General features: G+C 39.1%; 1 protein-coding gene across 4 annotated transcripts in view; it reads right to left on the minus strand.

The window, feature by feature from the left end:
* Nucleotides 1-25,269, minus strand: part of PPP3CC (protein phosphatase 3 catalytic subunit gamma) — a 102,561-nt gene continuing 77,292 nt past the window's right edge. Inside the window, exons 7-15 of one of the 4 annotated variants that reach the window (XM_050801426.1) lie at nucleotides 18,684-18,761; nucleotides 18,503-18,597; nucleotides 14,292-14,417; nucleotides 13,231-13,302; nucleotides 10,449-10,475; nucleotides 9,467-9,548; nucleotides 8,754-8,851; nucleotides 1,645-1,674; nucleotides 1-524 (exon numbers count right to left, since the gene is read on the minus strand). In XM_050801426.1, coding sequence (XP_050657383.1) covers nucleotides 340-524; nucleotides 1,645-1,674; nucleotides 8,754-8,851; nucleotides 9,467-9,548; nucleotides 10,449-10,475; nucleotides 13,231-13,302; nucleotides 14,292-14,417; nucleotides 18,503-18,597; nucleotides 18,684-18,761 — 793 coding nt within the window. In that variant the 3' untranslated portion in view covers nucleotides 1-339. The remainder of the gene's footprint in view (nucleotides 525-1,644; nucleotides 1,675-8,753; nucleotides 8,852-9,466; nucleotides 9,549-10,448; nucleotides 10,476-13,230; nucleotides 13,303-14,291; nucleotides 14,418-18,502; nucleotides 18,598-18,683; nucleotides 18,762-25,269) is intronic. The other 3 variants (XM_050801427.1, XM_050801428.1, XM_050801429.1) reach the window with 3 other exon arrangements.

Here is a 25,269-nt window from a genome sequence, read left to right on the forward strand (position 1 = left end):
TTCAAGTCAGAAACCCAGCAGGTTTCCAAGGCCCTTTTATTAGGGGAAGTTCCCCTTTATAGCACAAGACTTCACAAATATGTTGACAACAATCAGATTCATTTTTTAAAATTATGGAGAAAAAAGGGAAAAACAAAACAGATGCACTTTTTATATATATTGAACATAAATTAAAAGAATTTATAAAACAGTCACCTTTTTACAGAATAAATGCAGACTGAATTATAAATGCACCTCCAGGTTGAAATTGTTTGAGTTGCTTTTCATTTTCCAATAATAAATAAATAAAATTTGTTCTTGAGTTTCAGATCCACCGAGCCACGGCAGGACTCGAAGTCATTACTGGGCTTTCTTCCCTTGGTCGCTCCTGTGTGCAGCATGTGAGTGTGCTGAGGTTACAGATTTCATTGGCCCATCCGCGTGTATGCTGTCTTTTCGGGGTGGCATTCGTTCATTAATTCGGTCCAGACCTCGTGCTTCTTCAAAACTCCGGATCTTGTGCTGAAGCGAGAACCCTCTGATGGCTACAGAAAAACAGGAAGCAGGTGGAGAGAGCTCAATTAGGCAGCAAAACAACAAGCTTAAAAAAAGTTTCTTAGCACACAGCAACCTCCTAGAGAAACACACAGAAAGGTGGCTATGAAGCACATGTCTGGTGAAAGTCATGGGCAATGTTTGCCTGAATCGGTCTTGTCTGAAGCTACTGCTTCCTTAAAGCCCAAAGGGCAGCTGAAATTGTGAAAGAAATTTTCATAAAAGCTCTATATGCATAATCATGGTAGACATATACCTAACAAAAAGCTAACAAGTACTTACTGGGCCCCAATACATTTAAGAAAGAGTGTCTTATGCACTACAAACATACGCAATGCTAGAACAAAGGCAACCCTAAAATAACTGAACAAGTTGAACCCAGGTAGTTGCTTTTAGCACAAAGACCACATAGACCACACCAAAAACAGGTAACAAAAGAGCTAATCTTTTTGTTTAGGACAGCTTTTTATCTTGCACAACCAGGAGCTGTACATAAGTTAAAAACTTAAAAATAGCTTCTAGCTATTTTCTTTCTGATTCAACTTTTGTATCACCAAAGAAAGGCATTCCCATTTTGAACCATCTTACCTAATAAAACAATTACATGTATAATACAAGTTTATCAATTTCAATGGTTTTCACAGAAACAAAGTTAATTTAACTTGCCTACCTTAGGGCAACCTCAGAAATGAACTAAATTCCAGTCTACTTCTGCCTCTGCTCTTGAAATCTTTTAGAATCGCTGAAGAGGCTGACCTATTTGGCTCTCTTTAGAATCAAATGGATGTCTCTTGTACATGGAAGGGATACAGAAGTAAACCACTTGACCTCTCATGACCAGCTGCTTAAGCTTCTGCCATTGTATTAAAGCTGATAGAGCCCAGAAAAAAAACACAAAACTGTAGCTGTGGTGAAGGTTATTTAAAATTAATGCAAAGATAGGACACAAAGGAAACACCTGCTTCGTTAACATGCCTAGAAACAACGATTCCTTTTCTCACTGTTACAGTTCTGGTGATGCAATAATAAAATATTTGAAATGTTGATAAAGCTTTGAAAAACCAGTACACAGACACATGGATCACATCTATCAGAGTAATATGGCCATACCTTCCCGGGCCTCTACCGCTTCTACTGTGGCTGTAAGAGGGCAGGAGCAGTAGCATGCAAAAATGAAGACAGAAAAAGAGTGAGTAAACCAACAGCACTGCTGGCAGCACAGCCGTCCCACGGGCCCGAGTTTTAGCCTATCCCCATCCACAATGAAAGTCAACTAGTTAGAGAAGCGAGAAGATTATTGCGAGAGACTCAATTGGGGTGGGAGGAATATGGGGTGAGGAGAGTTTCTAATACTTTTAACATTTCGGGTGGCATTGAACATTGCTCTCTTCATTTTAAATAGCCAACTGCTACTTTATATCTTGACATCCACATATCAAAACAACATGTAGAATCAAATAGTCTGACATCACAATAATCCTTAGTTTGTAGCTCAGGTGATATTAAATGAGCTACTGCTGGGTCCTATTCAAAAAGCTTATTTACAACTACATCTTATTGATCTCAAGTGACTTATTTGGAGTCCAACTGTCCTATTAATTACTTCGTTAAAAAAAAAAAGTGGCCTTTGAACAGCAGACTGGCATTTGGAAGGAGACGAAAAATAGGTTCCATGTGAAGGGTTATTCCTTGTCCAGGAGTGGAGTACAAAGTTAACAAAAGCATAGAACTACTGAATTCCTAATGCAAATGTGTGTACCCATCTGGGCTTAAAAATATAGCAGAGGCTGATGTTTACAATCCATATGGCTTCCACACAGTGTTCAAGAGAGTAGGCCAATAACTAAGAAAGCCCTCTTCTTTCTTAGCAATGGAAAAGGAAGCAACTTAAAAATTAGTACCAACAGGTAAACTCCCTTGCATCTCCTTTCTCAGACAGTAAAAACGCTAATATATGAAAAGGTACAGGGTGCAGCAAGAAAGATCCTATTAGGAGAACTCTGTCAGTTACTCCAGTACCAATTTGCCAAAAGAAGGCAAGGAAGAATAATGAGCAGTAACAGTATGCTGCTATTCCCAAGGCTTTATATATCAATATAAGAAAAGAAACGGAAAGAACTACAACATTAAATACCTAATGCAATGTGAAAAATGGATAATTGGAATCTACTTACGAAGTGCTTTCATTTGTCAACCATAGGTAGGCATGTATTAAATCACTGTCACACCCTCTCTAATCTCCTTAAGTAGAACAAATACCCTTGACAAGAAAGCTACAGTGCCTTCTAACACCACATCACTGATGTCACTGTTAGGAAGTGGGAGAACAAAGCATTGCTAAAACTGTATACTGAGTGTTGGTCTAATTAGAGCTTAAAAGCTACATGGTAAAATGTGTATGACATTACGTTGTTTGGGGCCCTCCCAGAATTGTTATTCACATTGAGTATAAAGATAGTAGCCTGCAGTAAGGGCCATTATAAGAAACAGTCATATCAAACTACCTCAACTTTTTTTTTCTTTTTAACATCTTAACTGAAATAGAATTCATATACCACAAAATTCACTTGTTTAAAGTATACAAGTCAAAGGTTTTAATATAGAGTTGTGCAACCATCACCGCAATCTGTGCTTAGAATATTTTCATCACCCCAATGAGAAACCCCCCACTTATTAGCAGTCACTTCCCATTTCCTTCCCTCACCTCTTCCCCTTAATCCTAGTCGAACACGAATCTACTTTCTCTGTAGACTGGTCTGTTCTGGACATTTTATACGAATGGCATCATATAATATGTGGTCTGTAGTGACTGACTTCTTTCACTTAGCATAATGTTTTCAAGGTTCAGTTATGTTGACATGTATACCTGCATTTCATTCCTTTTTATGGCTGAATAGTATTCCATTGTGTTTATCACATTTTGTTTATCTAGTTTATGGACAATTGCTTTTTTCCACCTTTTGGCTATTATAAAAATGCCATTTTGGGCTCTTATGATGAATGTCATTTATGAACACTTGTGTACAAGTTTTTGCGAGGACGTATTTTCTTTTCTTTGTGGGGTATGTAGCTGTGACTGGAATTGCTGAGTAATAAGTCAACTATATGTTTCATCATTTGAAGAACTGTCAGAATGTTTTCCAAAGCAGCTGTACGTTTTACATTCCCACCAGCAGTGTTAAGAAGGTCCCAATTTCTCCACATTCTCATCAACACTTCTTATTAACTGCTGTCTTTTCACAGCCATCCTACCGACTATGAAGTGGTATCCCATTGTGGTTTTGATTTGCATTTTCTGAATGTCTAATGATGTCAAACATCACTTCATGTGCCATTTGTATGTCTTCATGGGAAAAATGTCAATTCAATTCTTTACCCATTTTTAACTGGGTTGTCTTATTATTGAGTTGTAAGAGTATATTTTCTAGATACCAATCTCTTAGGAGATATATGATTTGAAAACATTTTCAACCATTCTGTGGGTTGTCTTTTCATTTTCTTGATAGCACCATTTGCAGTACAAGAGTTTTTAATTTTGATGTAGTCCAATTTATAACTGATCTGTTTTAATCTGATGGTCTTCATGAATCTTGTCCTGTCCTTGGCTTTCCCCACTATTTTGGCTATTGGGATTCTTAGAGTCAAATTTGTGGCTAACTATTGGCTTTATTTTTGTTTTCCCTTGTGCTTCAATTTCCAAGCATATGTATTTTACTCCACTGTGTTTTATGTATACTGTAACTCATGCCAGTCCCTCTTAGATCAAGGTGGGGCATATATGAATGTATGTTACATGGCCATATGGGATATTGTTGGTTATATGAATAAAAGTAAAGTTATATGAATAAAAGGTCTTTTTTAGTTAATGCTCCAGTTTGCCAATGAGCCGGTGGAACTGAGACTCCAATGTGAAAATAACAGAATAAACTCACTTCCTGTGAATCAGTAAGAACAAGAAACTCTAAAAAGTTGGCTCCAACTTTACCTTTGTTCTCACATATCATTGAAGATTTCTATCAATTTTGGAAGTATCAATAAATGGTCCTATCTTGATTAAAACACTTATATTCAACTCATACATTGGGGCTGAGCCCAAAAGATGACCAAGAATTAGAAACAAATTTCCAAATAACATAGCTATATAATTCTGTTGCTCAGCCCTGATTTGAAGATTTGCTTTCTCAAGGTTTAGACAAAGTTGGTTTCGATTAAAACAACAATTTTGTTGGTCAGCACAATTGCATAATGTTCACATAAGGATGCTATAGGACATTCCTTTTTTTCTCTTAACTCATGTTACTGCCTATTCCTCTAAGATATCTTTGTTATCAGAGTTGCTCTCGGAATATCTCAGATGACTAATTACCAAGCAAAACAATGGTGGGAACATATTCTGCTTACAAAAAAAACCTGCACATTTATTTGAGAAAAATATTCAACTGGAAATAGTTTACTGATACTTTCTGTGAAACTAAAGGAACTAGGAAAATAAACTATACTTCCAAAGAGAAAATGTTCAGACTTTCTTCTAAATAGCTGAACTTTAATATTTCAGAATTCAATTTGAAAGAGAAGGAGGAATTGAATTTTATAAAAAGAAAAAAACGGCTGGGCGTGGTGGCTCACGCCTGTAATCCTAGCACTTTGGGAGGCTGAGGCGGGCGGATTGCCTGACCTCAGGAGTTTGAGACCAGCCTGGGCAACATGGTGAAACTCTGTCTCTACTAAAATACAAAAAATTATCCGGGTATGGCGGCATGCGCCTGTAGTTCCAACTACTTGGGAGGCTGAGGCAGGAGAATTGCTTGAACCCAGGAGGCGGAGGTTGCAGTGAGGCAAGATCGTGCCACTGCACTCCAGCCTAGGCAACAGACCAAGATTCTGTCTCCAAAAAGACAAAAAAAAAGGGTTTGTCCCTATTAGTCAATAGCAATGAAATTTCTACAAAAGAAAAAGGACTCCTATAAATGGCAGGATGGCCAGGCACAGTGGCAAATGCCTATAGTCCCAGTCACTCAAGTAGTTGAGGCAGGGGGATTGCTTGAGCCCAGGAACTGGGTACTGCCGTGAGCTATGACAGCACCTGTAAATAGCCATTGCATTCTAGCCTGGGCAACTCTGTCTCTTGGGAAAAAAAGAAAAAAGAAAAAAGGCCAGATGAAGGATGATGTGGGAAAAAACACTTAAGTAGAAACAATTCAACAAAACAAGGGGAGCAAAAAAAAGCAGTGAAACTTTAGTTTAAGATATTAATGCTTCAACACCAATTTTCTTTTTTTTTTTTTTGGAGACGGAGTCTCGCTCTGTCGCCCAGGCTGGAGTGCAGTGGCGTGATCTCGGCTCACTGCAAGCTCCGCCTCCCGGGTTCACGCCATTCTCCTGCCTCAGCCTCCCGAGTAGCTGGGACTACAGGCGCCCACCACCTCGCCTGGCTAATTTTTTTGTGTTTTTTAGTAGAGACGGGGTTTCACCGTGTTAGCCAGGATGGTCTCGATCTCCTGACCTCGTGATCCGCCTGTCTCGGCCTCCCAAAGTGCTGGGATTACAGGCTTGAGCCACCGTGCCCGGCCAACACCAATTTTCATACCTAGTGTCAGTCACCCAGTAATGTGATCTCCTGTCTCTTCCCTTTGTATGTTTATTCTCACAAACACCAATCTTTTCATTCCAGGATTCCAGAAAGCCCTTTCCTAAGAAGTCGGCTCCTGGGTAAATTTCAGAATTGGTACTCTGATTGAAGAGGTGATTTTGGCACTGGAATAGAATATGGCTGCACAGAAAGAGGCAAACTCCCTCTCTGATTGAGAAACTGCAACCCTCTCAAACTGTTTTAAGGTACAAAATATACACGAGGCATAGCATGTGCACAAATCTGAAGTGTACAGCTCGATACATTCTAACCTATTTATACACATGTCTAACTAACACCATGATAGGGATACAGAACATTCCTAGCACTCCAGATGTTCCCTGTGCCCTTCTGGGACAATATCCTCCCACCAGAGAAAGTGACATTCTGACTTTATTATCACTGATTAGTCTAACGGTTCTTAAATGTTATATAAATCAGACAGTCTGTGCTCTTTTGTGTCTGGCTCTTGCAGTTTACTGTAATGTCTATGAGATTTAACCATGTTGTAGCATGTGTCCATAATGTGCTATTTTTTATTGCTGAGTATTATTCCATTGTATAAATAGAATACAGTTTATTTATATTTTAGAATACAATTTATTTATGTAGTCTACCATTGATGGACATTTGGGTTGTTTCCAGCTTTGAGCTATTATGAATAAAGCTACAGTGAACATTCCCAGCATAACCTTTGGTGAACACATCCAGTTTCTCTTGGATATATACCAGGTGTGGAACTGCTGGGTTACAGGGTAGATGTACGTTTAGCTTTACTGCCCAATAGTTTTCTAAAGTGCTTGAATCAATTTACAAGCACTTCAGCAGCATACCTAGTTCTAGTTCTCCACAAACACACCAATACAATACTTGGTATTGTCAGACTTTTTTTTTTTTTTTTGGAGACAGGGTCTCGCTCTGTTGCCCAGACTGCAGACTGGAGTGCAGTGGCACAATCATAGCGTACTACAGCCTCGAACTCCTGGCCTCAAGTGATCCTCCCACCTCAGCCTCCCAAAGTGCTGGGATAACAGGTGTGAGTCACCACGCCCTGGCCCAAACTTTTAATTTTTAGCTGTTCTAGTGGGTATGTAATGGTACCTCACTGCGGTGCTTTGTGTTTTTTTTTTTGAAACAGAGTCTTGGCGTGATCTCGGCTCGCTGCAACCTCCATCTCCCGGGTTCCAGTGATTCTAGTGCCTCAGCCTCCTGAGTAGCTGGGATTACAGGAGTATACCACCATGCTCAGCTAATTTTTGTATTTTTAGGAGAGGTGGGCTTTTGCTGTGTTGGCCAGGCTGTTCTTGAACTCCTGGCCTCAAAAGATCTGCTTGCCTCAGCCTCCCAAAGTGCTGGGATTATAGGCGTGAGCCACTGCTCCCAGCCCTCACTGTGGTTTTAACGTCTACTACCTAGATTGAAAACTATAATAATATTAACATCTTTTCTTTTTTTTTTTTTTTTGAGACAGAGTCTTGCTCTGTCGCCCAGGCTGGAGTGCAGCGGCGCGATCTCTGTTCACTGCAAGCTCCGCATCCTGGGTTCACGCCATTCTCCTGCCTCAGCCTCCTGAGTAGCTGGGACTACAGGCGCCCGCTACCAAGCCCGGCTAATTTTTTATATTTTCAGTAAAGACGAGGTTTCACTGTATTAGCCAGGATGGTCTCCATCTCCTGACCTCGTGATCCACTCGCCTTGGCCTCCCAAAGTGCTGGGATTACAGGTGAGAGCCACCACGCCCAGCCGATCTTTTCATATGTTTATTGGCCACTGATTTTTTTTGAGATGGAGTCTCACTCTGCCACCCAGGCTGGAGTGCAGTGGTGTGATCTCAGCTCACTGCAACCTCCGCCTCCCGGGTTCAAGCAATTCTCCTGCCTGAGTCATCCGAGTAGCTGGGATCACAGGTGCCCACCACCACACCTGGCTAATTTTTGTATTTTTAGTAGAGATGGAGTTTCACCATGTTGGCCAGGCTGGTCTCAAACTCCTGACCTCAGGTGATCCGCCTGCCTTGGCCTCCCAAAATGCTGGGATTACAGGCATGAGCCACTGCACCGGGTCTATTGGCCACTTTGATATCCTCTTTTGTGAAGTGCCTGTTTAAATCTTCTGACCATTTTTGAAATTTGTTTTTTCCTATTGATTTATAGTTCTTTATACGTTCTGGATACAAGGGCTTTGTGAGACATGTGTATTGCAAAAATTTTCTCCCATGTTGTGTCTTGCCTTTTTCCTCTCTTAATCATGTATTTTTAAGAAGAGAAGTTCTTGATTTTAATGAAATTCAACTGGCTTTTTAAGGTTAGTACTTTTTGTGTCCTACTTAAAGACTCTGCCTACCCCAGTGTTTACTCTCCATATTTTCTTCTCGTTTTACTATCCTGCTTTCTCACACTGAAGTTATAATAAGCCATTCTGATTTAGGTTTTCTGTATGGAGGGAAGTAGGGGTGAAGATTCATTTCCCCGCTTATGGTATAACCAACTGCTCTCGTGGCATTTACTGAGGAAAGCCCCCGTTTGTAAGTGTGTGCTGACTGTTAGGTTACAGGAGCACACCTTCCATGGAGGAGAGCTCTCATACTCACCCGTCTCGATAGTCTGCTTGCCTCCTGAGAGGACACCCAGAGGGAGCGTGCCTGTGGGAGTCAGGCCCTTGAGAGTCAGCACACTCTCACTTTCTTGCCTGCAAAGGAAGACCAAAGCCCTGGGTTAATGCCAGGGAACCCTCCATTCAGCAACTCAAAGATATTGAAGGAAGTGAAGAGAGCAGAGATGGAAGATAGGTTCTCCTACCTCCTAACCCTTCCCTGACTCAAAGAAAGGGATGTTTTCCGCAAATATTTTCATTTTAAACAATCAGCCAGTTCTTGTTTTTCAATTAGAAGCACTTAACAGCCAGGCACTGTTCTAACATTTCCCATATTTTATCCCATTTAATACACCTAACAACCTGTGCGTTAGGTCCTATTATTATTTCTGCTTAACAGGCAAGGAAACTAAGGCACAGAGATGAAACCCAAGATCACACAGATAAGAGGTAGAGCCAGAATTTGAACACAGGCAATCTGGTTGGAAAGTCCACACTAAACCACTACATTCACTACATCTAAGCTACTAACAAATTGAATGTTTGATGGAACATTTTTAGTCGCTTTAACATGTTCATTTAATCTGCACTCGACCTAAAGACCTGCAGTTTCAATACTAAATTCCAATTCTAAAAAAACTGTTCTGAATTCGATGTCTAATTTACTCTCAAAATGCCTTTAATCCACACTGTAATGACAGACATCCTTACCGAAGAATTGAAAAGACCCGTGCCATCTTCCCAATGGCTCTGATCTTACTCCTGATGACCTCCTTACGAACTGTAGTGCTTCCTTAGAGAATACAAAGAATAAGTAAGTTAAAGGGATGTGTTAATAGGCTGCCTTTAAAAAATTCAGGATGAAGTGTCTTAAGTTAAAGAAACAATTGTTTTTAAAAAACAGAAATGAAGGCTTAAGTTTGTTTAAACAAACAAAAATCTCAGGAAGTTCTAAGGAGCAAGAGAAAAAATGACCCAGAAGATAAAAAGATGAAGTAAAAATGAGAGGCCACAAAAGAGACAGACTGGGTGGATCTATGAGAGGTGGGAACTTATTTGTGGTTGTGAAACGTAGAACACAGTAAAGAATGAAACACACACATACATAAACAAACCTCACCAAGAAAGCTGCTACAGCAAAGATGTCTTTTGACAATGCTGTGGGCCACCTTAGGGTGCGGGGTTTGGCCTGCCAAATGGCAAGTGATCATTCCAGCAGCTGTCTTCTGTACGTAAACACAACACCCAGCTAGCTCTCCTGAACTTAGTGAGTGCTGCTTTCATTCTATAATCTTCACTTACATTAGTGAATTATTGCCTCACAATACTACTTACAACCGTGCACTATTTTAAAAAGCAACAACAGAAAAAGTTAACGTGAGTCTTTATGGCTTTTTCTTATCTAGGATTCTGAAAATAGCCCACAAATGAGAAGCCAAGGTCCAGCATGCACCAGGTATCTACAGTCAAAAGTCAGAAAAAGAAACATGGCCTCTCCTTCCTCACATCCAACCCTCAACACCCTGCCGGATCATGCAAGAGGTCCAGAGAAAACATACACATTAAAACTGAAGGGGAGGATGGAGAGCCTTTCTGAAATTATTTAACTACCAATTTTAAAAGTCTAACCAATAGACAACTGTGGTGGGACAGAGAGTAAGCATTAAGCTCTTAGCACAGTTTAGTCGGATACCTTTCTGATAGCTTGGAATGTAGTGATCTTCAGGGAGAAGAGACACCAAGAAACAAGGAGATGAAGACAGAAATATGAGAAGAGAAATTTATGTTTACATGGAAAAGAGAAAAAAAAAATCAAAGTGAAATGCAATGAGAGAAACAGGCTATTATCTTTACCAGCTCATAAGAGATATCCTTGGAATCATGATGCAACATTAAATTACAAATTTATTTTGTCAGTAGTTTCTTCCATTTCTTAAAAGTTTACGGTTTTACATTAATTCACATCTATGAGCATCCAACATTTTCTACCCCCACACATCATGAAAATAACATTAAATAAAGATATAATTTGTGGAATAAATGATGGCAAAAACAAGGAACAAAAACGGAGGACAGAACAGTTAACAAATCTCTTTGTAGGAATAGCATGTTTTTTTGTTTAATGGATTCTACAGCTTCACAGCTTCTTTTTCAGGGGATATAATCATTCTTCCCTTTTTTTCTTTTTTGTTTTTTTTTTTTTGAGATGGAGTCTTGCTCTGTCGCCAGGCTGGAGTGCAGTGGTGCGATCTTGGCTCACTGCAACCTCCACCTCTCAGGTTCAAGCAATTCTCCTACCTCAGCCTCCTGAGTAGCTGGGACTACAGACGCGCGCCGCCACATCCAGCTAAATTTTGTGTTTTTAGTAGAGATGGGGTTTCACCACATTGGCAAGGATGGTCTCGATCTCTTGACCTCATGATCCACCTGCCTCGGCCTCCCAGAGTGTTGGGATTACAGGCGTGAGCCACTGTGCCCGGCCCATTCTTCCTTTTTATTTATTTATTTATTTTTATGTTTGTGGTGGTAAAGAATAGGAAATACATGTGTTTTTGTTTGTTCGTTTGTTTTTTTGAAACAGGGTCTTCCTCTGTTGCCAGGCTAGAGTGCAGTGGCAAGATCTCGGCTCACTGCAACCTCTGCCTCTCAGGTTCAAGTAATCCTCCCACCTCACGCCCCCAAGTAGCTGGGACCAGAGGCACTCGCCACCACATCTGGCTGATTTCTGCATTTTCAGTAGAGATGGGGTTTCACCATGTTGCTCAAGGGGATATTCGGTTTTTCTTTTGTTTTTCACTTGGCTGCACTACTTCCTCAAGAAGAACTGGTTCCTTATAGTGATCTCCTATACCATAAATAAATACACTCGCAAGCTATCTTCCATATGCTGTTGATTTTCAGTGCAGAACCTGAAGCATGAGAGTGTACGGTAATTTCCTCTAGATTCCCAAAGGGAATTCTGTTTTCTCCATGATGGAGATGGTTTATCCTCACAGTTAAGGGAACCAACTTAGCACAGAGCCTGGATAGGATGAGGCCGGTTTGTGCTTGGGTAACCACCACTTTTCCAGAATCTCTTGCATTCTCAGACAAGTCAGGACCTACCTTTACAATCAAACCTCCCACAGCACACTAGGAAAAAAGTACTTGGCTACATATATAATAAAATGTTACTGAATAAAAAGATTCCTCACACGCCAATAAGAAAAAAAATCAAAATGGGGTTGGGCGTGGTGGCTCATGCCTGTAATCCCAGCACTTTGGGAGACCCAGGCAGGCAGACCACTTTGAGCTCAGGAGTTCGAGACTAGCCCGGGCAACATGGTGAAACCCCATCTATACTAAAAATACAAAAATTAGCTGGTCGTGGTGGCACGCGCCTGTAATCCCAGCTACTTACAAGGCTGAGGCAGGAGAATCACTTGAACCCGGGAGGTGAAGGTTGCAGTGAGCCAAGATCGCGCCACTGCACTCCATCCTGGGTGACAGAACAACACTCTGTCTCAAAAAAAAAAAAAAAAAGGATACAAGATATGAATTGACAAGTCACAAAAGAGAGATAAACATGACCAATAAACACAAGAAAAAATTGTCCATTAGTCTCATAAAAATATAAAGTTTTAATTAAAAACTTAATAACACCAGACTATAACGAGTATCATAAAGAGTATTGGAGACCGCACTGTGACTATACACCCTGCAAAATGTAAAGTGGTACAGCCTTTCTAGAGGCTGTATCAGAAATTTCTATCTGTATCAGAATTGAAATTTTAAGTACTAATTGACACAGATATTCAATTTCTAGAAATTCATCCTATGGAAATAAGGAGTGTTATTCTTGATTTTCTAATATTGCTTTACTTCCTTTCATCTGACATATTTATTTACTGTTTTTCCTCCCTGCACTAGCAAATAAGCTTATTGAGAGCAAGGACCTAAACAGTACAGTACTTGGTATATATCAACCATGTAATAAATATTGGTTAATAGAATGTGTACATTTTTATCTATACAAATTTTCAAAACTATATGGGTTTTGTCAGCAAAAACTTTGGAAAACCTCCAATATCTAACACCACTGGGATTAGATAAAACATTGATCAGCATGGACAACTACAGATCCATTAGAAATTAGTCTACAAGAAACTCCACAAAAACAGTAAGTGTACTAGATCTTATTACATGACCTCATTCTCATTAAAAAGAAAAAAAACAGAGGAAAGCTATGTGCAGAGATAAAAGACAGCTAACACAGTATACATTAAGATGTTAACTGTGGATATCTATAAGATGATGGGATTATGGGTGACTTTTTTTCCTTATTTATGGTTTCTCGTATTTTTCAAATTTTATTTTTCCACAATGAACTAAATTTATTTTTAATATGACAAAGAAAATCATTCAAAATAAACTAAAACAACTAAAACCAAAACCGAACCTCTCCCTAGTTTTAGTTTAGAGGAGGAAAACTTTACCTTCCGCTTCATCATCAGAAATCAGTTCGTCATCAGAGCATATGTTGAGCACATTTACCAGCATCTCTGTGACTACGTAAAACAAAATAATCCAAAATTTATGCAATTAATGAGGTATTTTCTCTAAAATAATGTGTATATCTAAATAAACACACGTTAAGTAAGCATGAACAAAAATTATTTATCATTATGTTAGTAACAATAGCTATAAAAAGTAGCATAAACGTAAACTTTCAGATTTAAAAAGAATTTGGGTAGATTACTTGCTCCGGTACAAGTTTGGAGTCTTTGAAGATCTATTGCGTAACTACTTGATTTTACTGAGTTGCTGTTCAGAGCTTCTTCCCATACTGATACACACGTGATAAAATTTTTTCCCATTTTACAAAGTTAAGCCAACAGGCCTACATCCAACAGGCTTAGCTTATGTGAGTAGTTGTACAAATAAAATTGTAAGGACAATAAATTCTGTTTAAATCTCTTCAGTAGTGAAGAAATCTGAGGCAATGACAAGTAACTATGTTGTTTTATCATCTTGATCATAGTAGGTCAGCTACTTTAAATTGATATTTACAGTAAGAAAACCATAATGTATGAAAATTTAAGAACCAATTACATGCCATTTACAAATCTATGTAGAGGCTGGGCACAGTGGCTCACACCTGTAATCCCAGCACTTTGGGAGGCTGAGGAGAGCGGATCACTTGAGGTCAGGAGTTTGAGACCAGCCTGGCCAATATGGTGAAACCCTGTATCTACTAAAATACAAAAATTAGCCGGGCGCAGGGGCACATGCCTATAATCCCAGCTCCTCGGGAGGCTGAGGCAGGAGAATCGCTTGAACCCAGGAGGTGGAGGTTGTAGTTAGCCAAGATTGTGCCACTGTACTCCAGCCTGGGTGACAGAGCGAGACTCTGTCTCAAAAAAAAAAAAAAAAAAAAAATCTAAGTAGAGAACAAACAAAATTAGAAAACATTTCTGAACCTTGCGGGGGCTCATGCAAATATAAGGTGTGCTCAGTCACCAAACAACTGACGAGACACATGCTTTAGTTCTCTTACCTTTTTCCCCAACAAAAGGCAAAGACCATGTGAAAACATCCATAAAGTTTGGAAGCCAGTAGGGGTGTGGAGAACAATTAAACTGCCTGATATTCATGACATTGTTTTCATATTTCAACACAGCAGCTAAAAAGGAAAAAAGCAAGAAAATCTGGCACAGAGGAACATGGCATGGCAACTGATATGCTTTGTACAGCTGTGTACCTGCTACACAGAATTCGAGAACTTTCCATTTGTAAAGTCAGGACTTGACTAGATAAAGCGCAGATGGAAAATTTTAAAGCCTTTTATTTAGTTCATTCTCTTAAGAGTTATTCCAAGGAACAAAGTCACCTGAAGAGCTCATATAATAAAAGTACAAAAGAAACTGAAACTTTGGAGTCACTGCATAGTAACTATCTATATAACCCTCAAGATCCACGAGGAAAATTTCCCCACAATTTCCTTTTATAGGCCAAATGGTTATAATTACAACTCTCCTTTGAAGGCAAATATCACTCATTAAACGGCCACAGCCTGTTTTGCTAGTCATTAGCCTGAGTTAAATATTGTATACACTCTCTGGGAGTTTATATAGTGCAGTTACCAACTCATACTGGAAGATACAAAAGGCAAACTTGGAGCAATTTACAATTAAATGTTCAAAATTAGATTAAATCATCTCTGTATTCAATATAGTGGATTTTAAAATTGCCGATTTCTCCAATACACAGCAGTATATGGCCAGCATGCTATGTTTAATATTAACCGTTCAGATAGTTGCACACATACTTTGATGCCAAACTGATTTTCTTTATATTTTGAAAGTCTTAAAATCCAATTCCTTAGCCTCTATCACCAGCAATGTTGTTTGCACTATTCTCTTAATTATTCCGTGGTCATGAAATAAAATAGGGTGTAACAGTTCTCTAGAAATGACAGATATAGGTCACGTCCTCGTTTCTGTTTCTTTGTTATAGGACAATCTAGTGTTCTTAAAATTTGTTATTGAATGTCTAAAATGCACACCATAGATTATTAAGAAAATAAATTAAAATATAATCTCTAGCTCTTAAAAAGCCTAACACTGGCTATGATGCACACGTTCCATTATTTTCACGTGTATGTATTTATTTAGTTTAGGTAAATACGTCATATATCATTATTCAACAACTCCCTCAATTTCTACACAGGAAAAAGAAGTGGGAGGTGAGTCTCAACAGTGAATGACTGGAAACAAGAGTTTATAAAACTGCTTTTGGGGCCGGGCGCGGTGGCTCACGCCTGTAATCCCAGCACTTTGGGAGGCCGAGGCAGGCGGATCACGAGGTCAGGAGATCGAGACCATCCTGGCTAACACAGTGAAACCCCGTCTCTACTAAAAATAATACAAAAAATTAGCTGGGCGAGGTGGCGGGCGCCTGTAGTCCCAGCTACTCAGGAGGCTGAGGCAGGAGAATGGCGTGAACCTGGGAGGCGGAGCTTGCAGTGAGCAGAGACGGTGCGTCACTGCACTCCAGCCTGGGCGACAGAGCGAGACTCTGTCTCAAAAAAACAAAAACAAAAACAAAACTGCCTTTGGGTGTGTTCCCAGTGGACAGAAGAAAACAAGAAGAATCTTTAAAAATCATGATTAAAGGTCTTTTGTGTAACCAGTGGAACTAAGAAATACCTGTAGATACCAAGAAGTCTAAAGAATATGAGTACTCCTAGCACTTTGGGAGGCTGACGCGGGCAGATTGCCTAAGCTCAGGAGATCGAGCCCAGCCTGGGCAATGTGGTGAAACCCCGTCTCTACTAAAATACAAAAAATTAGCCAGGCATGGCGATGTGCACCTGTAGTCCCAGCTACTCGGGAGGCTGAGGTGGGACAATTGCTTGAACCCCGGAGGCAGAGGTTGCAGTGAGCCAAGACCGCACCACTGCACTCTAGCGTGGGCAACAGAGCGAGACTCTGTCTCTGGGGAAAAAAAAAAAAAAAATATATATATATATATATATATATATATTTCATATATATATATATAAAAGAGGGCAGGTGTGGTGGCACACACCTGTAATACCAGCACTTTGGGAAGCAGAGGCAGGAGGATTGCTTAAGTTCAGGAGTTTGAGACCAGCCTGGGCAACATAATGAGACCCTATCACTATAAAAAAATATTTAAAAATTAGCCAGGTGTGGTGGCATGCACCTGTGGTCCCAGCTAGTTGAGAGGCTGAAGTGGGAGGATCACTTGAGCCCAGGAAGTCAAGCCCAGCAAGTCAAGAGTATCAACAGATACTCTTTCTGATGAAGTTAAAAAAGAAAGTGAGAAAGGAACACCTTCATTACAAATAGGAGATCTAGGGCCACTAACAGTCCTTGAAGACGTTTAACAACACAAATAGTCCACACCATTGACAAGAGAATAAATAAGAATAAAAACCTAAGTTGCTAATATACTGGAAATATCAGGAAAAAGGAAATAACTTAGGGAGAAGTAGAGCATTGTAGGACAGATCAGGCTCAGAGAAGAATGTTAACGTAAATGAAAACATAAGGCTAGGACAGAACTTAAGTCAAAGACATGCTTTTTAAAATAGACAAGTCACTGGAGGACAAACTAAAATGACTGACCCAAATCAGATTTAAATGAGATGTGCCATTCCACAGTTTACTTTTAAACAGAGTAAATATTAATTATATTTTGGCCATCTTTGAAACTTATCTCCCCAACTGCATATACAAGGTATAACTATAAAGTAATGAGACTTAAGAAACCACCAGCTACAAACACACCAGACCTTTGTATCAGATGAGTGTGGTCCTTTGATATCATCACATCAGGTACAATAACAGTAAAATCTGTATTATTATAGTAATTTATATTTTGAACAACACTTTAAGATCCATTTTCCTTATTCCAACTTATCTTCAACAACCCTATATGACAGGTATTTTAAAGATGAGGCTCAGAGAAGTACCTTGTTAAATGTGACACACTTAAAAGTGAAGCAGTACTAGACTGACTCCTTGCTTTGTGTTCTTTTCAGCACAACTTATTGCCTTACCATACAATTAATCCAGAGATGCTGCCATTACTCAAAACGTTTTTGGAACTCCTCTTTTGGAAGTGCCTCCAGAGCCACTGTATCAGCAACACGAGAAAAACCAGTCTCATTACCTTATAATCATACCTTGTTTCTGACCCCAAATGGTATCATCTAGCTTGATCACTCACCTTATTTATCAGTCTTGACTCCGAATGACTTTTGGCTGTCCAAAAATCAAATCCACCCTCAAAGGACGAAGATTTCCCATCATTGAGGATAATCAAAAGAATGTGTCGCAGACTCTGAAGGCAATGCCAAAAGAGGAGTTCCAAAAATGTTTTTGAACAAGGACAGCATTGTTGGAATAGGTGTGTAGCCTCCCAAGGTAACTACTTTGAAGGGACAATACTCATTTGGATATGTTCGTTCTGGCATGTTCATTTTCAAAGTCCTATTAATTTATAGTCATACTTTATAAACAACAAAATAGTTACAGAAATATGAAAGTTTTTTTAGGAGGACCACGGCTTCGATAGAAAACTTATAAACTATTAATCATAAAAGTTTTAAATTAAAAAAAAAGACTTTAACAGGATAAAGTCTTAGAAATAAAATTCCTGGAACAAAAGGCATGTATATATCCATTCTTCTTTTTTCAAATGGGAAACTGAAGATTAGAAAGATAACGTGACTCACCCAAAGTCACAGTATTAGTTTCTGGCAGGGCTTAAACTAAAAATGAAGTTTTTTTTTTTTTTGACTTTGTACACTAGGTCACTCTACCTAGATCATATCTCAAGAAAAACGAAAACAGTTTAACAATTCACAAATATTAAAATACCTATGACTCTGAGATACTGTTATAAATACATTAAATTCACCAAAACCAGTAATTTATGCTAACTATTCTAACATGAGCCTGAAGCAATTTATTCTTCTTATACTTTGATTCTGTAGTATCAATCCGACCTATTATGATCATTATTTATACTCACAAAGAAGCCAGTAATCCTTAGGAGATAAAGACCAAGCAGCAGCATAAATTCTAAATTTCTTGGCCTTTGTTTCAACTAAGACCCCTTTTTTCTTATTTCAAGTTTATATTTTAAAATGAAACAAACACACATACATACATACAATTAAACCAGAGCTCACGTTTACTCATAAATTCAAACTCAAATATTGCTGGACTCCTTTACCTTTATTGTTATAGACATCTAGGTAATTGGGGGCAGAGAAAATTGTAATAAGTGATGGAAAGCCTGTTGCTTGGCTCTTCCTGTACATTCGATACCTGAAAAAGAGATGAAAGCCCGTCTGTCTTCATATTAAATGCAAAGACTCTGCAGTGATATTTGATACAATTTTAATGTGACTTACCCAGTATCTTGGGCTTCATGGGCTCTGATAATTGATAATAAATTATTGTTCTGCAAAAATTCACAAACTGCAGGGTAACTGGAAAAGAAAATTAGAAAACATAAATCCAGAATTAAAACAATTTTTTAAATAGGAAGATGGAGAAAAGTCAATGTGATATCAGCTGATTTTGTTTCAAAATTACAAGTATTACACACTACTGAAATGTTATGAATACATTAGTACTCATCATTCTGTTTTTCTATTTCACTAGTATACCTCACTACAGATCAAACATGAAGACAATAGATAATCCTACAATAGCAAGAGCTCCTCCATCCCATCTTTTAATTTTTGTCTTAATCCATAATGATAATAATACAACACCAAAAACTTTTATCAGTGTCTTGATATTAAAAAGTGCAACAGTAGTGTGTGTGTATATGTAGTAGGTGCTAAAAATTCAACACATACTTTCTTCAATTGTCAAATTGTCAAATTGTTAGAAAAATAAAAGAATGTACTTACAGCTTCACAGGTAATATCAACACCAAGATAATTTTATGCAGGAATATATATATATATTTTTTTGAGATGGAGTCTTGCTCTGTTGCCCAGGCTGAAGTGCTGTGGCGCAATCTCGGCTCACTGCAAGCTTATGCAGGAATATTTTAGGAGTAGATGTAAATATTTTAGCCAACCATATTCTAAAAAAAGATACAATATTCTCATATACACCTAAAATATTCTTGTCTTACTATTACCTCTCTGAATGACAAATACCTGATAGGAAGAACTGGAGTATACAAAGTTAACCTGGAATTACTTAGGCATTAATTATTTAGTTTATTTTAAAAATCTTTGTTTCTCCTTATGCTCATTAGAAAAAATTTACTTTTAAAGTAGATTGTAGGTCACGTCAGCAAGATGGCAAAAGAGAATGTCCCCAGCCCTGGTCCTCCTACAGAAACAATAGTTTGGAAGCCATCCATGACCATAAGTGCCACTATGAGAACCTTGGGGTTGAGGTAGGTGGTTATGAAACCTTGGTGGAGCCCAAGACTAGGAACAGCTGCTTTGAGAAGGTAGGCCCACTGACCTTTCAGCTACAGACCCAGAATCAGCCCATCCCTCGTAAACTTGGCTCCAGTCCTACTTGTCTGCAGCCCTACCACCAACCTGATCCATCCTGGGAAGGAACCATGTCTATTGATGCCCCTAGTAACAGATCAACCAACCAGACCCAACTGCAAACTCAAAGCAGCACTCTGACCTGGCTCCAGCTGTGCTCTACTATGGCCAAGAGGAAGTCCTGTCTTAACAGGGACCTTGTGGAAATCATGCCTGTCCATTCCTCTGGTAAAAGGGCTGCTGATTGGACCCAAACATAAACCCAAACCAGCCTGTGGCCCGGCTTGGGTCCCACCCTATTGAGTTCCAGAAACAGCTCTCCCCATCCATGGGACATACTTGTCCATGCCCCTAGTGGCAGGCCCACTGACTGTGAACCCTAATGTAGCCCCATAAGCTAGCTTCAGCCCTGCTTAATCACAATACCACAGGCAATCCCATCAATCCAGGGACTCAATAGGAGAAGGTATTTACTTGACGAACTAGTCCATAAAAACTGGAAGGCCCCTGCTCCTTCAAATGCATAGACTCCACTGCAAGGCTATATGAATTATAAAGAACCAGGCAAAAATGACATCACCAAAGGAAACTAATAAAGCTCTAGTAACTGGCCCAAAATAAATAGAGATGTATGAATTGTATAACAAAGAATCCAAAATAATCATCTTAAAGAAGCTCAATGAACTATAACTAAACAAAATCAGGAAAGCAATAAATGAATAAAAAGAGATGTTTAATAAAGAAACAGAAACCATAAAAAGAAGCAAATAGAAATCCTGCAGCTGAAGAACACAATGAGTCAACTGAAAAGCTCAAGAGACAGCTTCAACAGCAGACTCCGGCAGAAGAAAAGAAATGGCAAACGTAAAAGATAGGTCATTTGAGGCTGGGCACGATGGCTCACGCCTGTAATCCCAGCACTTTGGGAGGCTGAGGAGGATGGATCATGAGGTCAGGAGATCGAGACCATCCTGACCAACACGGTGAAACCCCATCTCTGATTCACTGATAAGATTATCAGTGAATTTCTCAGCTGAAACCTTGCAGGCCAGGAAAGTGGGAGACAATATATTCAAAGTGCTAAAAGAAAGAAAAAAAAACCCTGCCAACCAGGAATACTTTACTCAGCAAAATTGCCCTTTAAGAATGAAGGAGAGATAAAGACTTTTCCAGAAAGCAAAAACTGGAGTTTGTCACGACTACACCAGCCTTATGAGAGCAACTAAAGGAAGTTAAAGTAGAAATTAAAAGATGCAGCTGGCCGCGGTGGTTCATGCCTGTAATTCCAGCACTCTGGAGGCCGAGGAAGGCACATCACTTGAGGCCAGGAGTTAGAGGCCAGCCTGGCCAACATACTGAAACCCCATCTATACTAAAAATATAAAAAATTAGCTGGGTGTGGTGGTGTATGCCTGTAGTCCCAGCTACTCGGGAGGCTGAGGTAGGAGAATCACTTGAACCTGGGAAGCAGAGGCTGCAGTGAGCCAAGATCGCACCAATGCACTCCAGCCTAGGTGACATAGCAAGACCCTGTCTCAAAAATAAAGTAAAATCTGAGATTAATTACATTAGGTGTGTGAATGGGCAGTAAAGTGTAGAGTTTCTATACGTCATTGAAGGTAATTTCTTCTCAGCTTAAGACAGACTACAATAACTATAAAATGTTTGATGCAAACCCTATGAATGAAAAAGCACAGTAGATACACAAAAGATAAAAAGAAAAGAACCAAAATAACCCACTACAAAAATAAAAATCGAATCACAAAGAGAAAAAAAGAGGAATAGTAGAACCACAAAACAGACAGAAAGCAACCAACAAAATGGTAATAGTAAGTCCTTACCAATCAATCATTACTTTAACTCCCAAATCAAAAGATATAGTATGAGTGAATGGATGAGCACAAGACCCAACTATATGCTGTCTACAAAAGACTCACTTTAGATTTAAAGACACACATAAGCTGAAAGTAAAAGGGTAGAGAAAGGTATTCCATGCAAACAGTAACCAAAAGAGAACATGAGTGGCTAAACTTTTATCAGACAAAATAGACTTTAAGTCAGAAATCATCACAAGAGGGAACAAAAGTCATTATATAATGATAAAAGGGTCAATACAACAGAAAGATATAATCATTATAAATATATATGTACCTAACATCAAAGCACCTAAATATATAAAGCAACAACAGATCTGAAGGCAGACATTAAACAGTAATAAAATAATAGCAAGTAGGACGTGCATGGTGGCTCACACCTGTAATCCCAGCACTTTGGGAAGCCGAAGTGGGTGCATCACCTGAGGTCAGGAATTCGAGACCAGCCTGGCCAACGTGGTGAAACCTCGTCTCTACTAAAAATGCAAAAATTAGCTGGGCATGATGGTGCATGCCTGTAATCCCAGCTACTTGGGAGGCTGAGGCAGGAGAATTGCTTGAACCCAGGAGGCGGAGGTTGCAGTGAACCGAGGTCGTGCCACTATACTCCAGCCTGGGCGAGAGAGCAAGACTCCGACTCAAAATAATAATAATAATAATAATAATAATAATAATAATAGCAAGTAACTTCAATACATCATTCTCAGAATGGATAAATCATCCAGTCAGAAATCATTAAGCAAACAACAGAACTGAAAAATACTATGGACCAAATGGACCTAATACGCATATACAAAACTTTTTGCCAAATAACAGAAGACTACAATTCTTCCCAAGTGTATACAGAATATTCTTTTGGCTATATAATCATAAAGAAGTATCAACAAACTTAAGAAGATGTAAATCATCCTAAGTATCTTTTCCCACCACAATGGAATGAAACTAAAAATCAATAACTGTAAGAAAATAGGAAAATTCACAAATATGTAGAAACTACACATCACACTTTTGAACAACTATTGTGTCAAAGAGGAAATCAAAAAGGAATTTAAAAATTATCTCTAGATAGGTCAGGAGTTCGAGACCAGCCTAAGCAACATAGCAAGACCTCATCTCCTCTAAAAATTTTAAAAACAATTAGCTGGGTATGGTGGTACATCCTGTAGTCCCAGCTACTCAGGAGGCTGAGGCAGGAGGATTGCTTGAGCCCAGGGGTTCAAGGTTGCAGTGAGGTATCACTGTGCCACTGCATTCAGCCTGGGTGACAGAGCAAAACATCCTATTTAAAAAAAAAAAAAAAAAAACCCTCAAGACAAATGAAAACAAAAATTACATATCAAAATGTATGGGATGCAGCAAAAACAGTACTTACACGAAAGCTTATAGTAACAAATGCCAATTTAAAAAACAAAAAAGAGGCCGGGCGCGGTGGCTCAAGCCTGTAATCCCAGCACTTTGGGAGGCCGAGGCGGGCGGATCACAAGGTCAGGAGATCGAGACCACAGTGAAACCCCGTCTCTACTAAAAATACAAAAAATTAGCCGGGCGCGGTGGCGGGCGCCTGTAGTCCCAGCTACTCAGGAGGCTGAGGCAGGAGAATGGCGGGAACCCGGGAGGCGGAGCTTGCAGTGAGCCGAGATCGCGCCACTGCACTCCAGCCTGGGCAACAGCGTGAGACTCCGTCTCAAAAAAAAAAAAAAAAAAAAAAAAAAAAAAAAAAAAAAAACAAAAAAGACCTGAATTCAACAACCTTATCTTACACTTCAAGAAACTGGAAAAAGGAGAATCAAATAAACCCAAAGTTAGCAGAAGAAAGGAAAGTTTAGGGCAGAAATGAATCAAATAGAGAATAGAAAAACAATAGAAAAAAGTCAAAACTAAGAGTTGGTTTTTGAAAAACTAAACAAAATTGACAAACCCCTAGCAAGACTAAGAAAAAAAGAGATACTCAAATAAATAAAAAATGAAAGAGGAGACATTACAATAGATGCCACAGAAATAAAAGGGATCATAAGGGACTATTACGAATAACCATACACCAAAACACTGGAAAACCTAGAAGAAATGGATAGAGTCCTAGAAATATACAACCTGCCAAAACTGAATCAAGAAGAAATAGAAAACCCAAACAGACGAATAGCAAATATGGAGACTGAATCTGTAATCAAACAGCTCTCAACAAAGAAAAGCACAGGACCAGATGGTTTCATGGGTTAATTCTATCAATCATTAAAAAAAGAATTAATACCAATCTTTCTTAAACCTTCCAAAAAATAGAAGAGGATAGAATTCTTCCAAACTCACATTATGAGGCCAGGATCACTCTGATACCAAAGCCAAAGACACCAGAAGAAAGAAAAGTACAGGTATCTTTGATGAACATAGATTTTTAATCCTCAATAAAACACTAGAAAGCCAAATTCAACAACACACTAAAAGGATTATACACCATGGCTAAATGGGATTTATCCCTGGGATAAAAGAAGGCAGAGTATCACTTTGTTCAACCTCAGCTGGGAACATGCATGTGTCCTGGGTGAGTCAAATTTTTTATCTCATTATTCCCAGTAGCTACATTCTATAATGTTGCTGCAAAAACTGAATTAGCAAATAATGAAACACTACTGCTAAGGGAAATACAGGGTAAAGTTCCTGTGAGCCTCTGGTCATAACATTTTCACCCACCAATTAATACATAACCTTGTTTCAGATGTGTTTCTGTCTAATAATACTTCAGGTCATTTACACTGTTGATTCATTAACATCGAACTCATGGCCAAAACCACCTCATGCCTAAACAAAGCTTATATCTAACACTCGCATATTTTCCCTGTAAGACACACCACAGCCTTCTTGTGCTTAGGAACCCGAGACAGCAGCACTTCAGCACTACACTTGGTGGCGATTCTAAACAGTGAAATCACTCATGAAAAGCACAAAAACATAAAACATGTTTCACTAAATAAAACCCAAAAGAATGCCTGTTTACAATATGAGGGCTGCAAAAAGAAGGTAGGGCATCATTTTGTTCAATCTCAGCTAGGAACATGTGAGTGAGGTGGCTCAAATTTTTTGTTGCACTGCACACTGCATTCCCATGAATGATTATGACACCTCTGTAAGTACTGATTTGGGTGTTACAAATACATCTTAGTAAGTGGGGGAATTCACAAATATGAAATCCATAAGTAATGAGAATCAAGTATACATCCACAGGATTAAGTTTTAGAAGTAGAATTTCTAGATCAAAGGCCATGTACAAATGCCTTTGAGAGATATTGCCAAGTTGATGTCCACAGAAATTGTACCAATTTCTATTCTGACAACAATGAATACGTATTATGCTCTTTATTTTGAGCAATGTAAAAAGAAATAAAAGTTAATTGATTTCATCACATTAGTCATTGGAAAACTTGGCATGGAGGAATGAAAAATGGTTATTGGCTGGGTGGGACTCATCCCTGTAACCCCAGCACTTTGGGAGGCCAACCAGGGAGGGGTGCTTGAGTCTATGACTTTGAGATCAGCCTGGGCAAAACAGCAAGACTCTGTCTCTACAGAAAATTTAAAAAGCAGCTGGGCATGGTGGCATACGCCTACAG

Source organism: Macaca thibetana, chromosome 8, assembly GCF_024542745.1.
Source record: "Macaca thibetana thibetana isolate TM-01 chromosome 8, ASM2454274v1, whole genome shotgun sequence".
NCBI lineage: Eukaryota > Metazoa > Chordata > Mammalia > Primates > Cercopithecidae > Macaca > Macaca thibetana.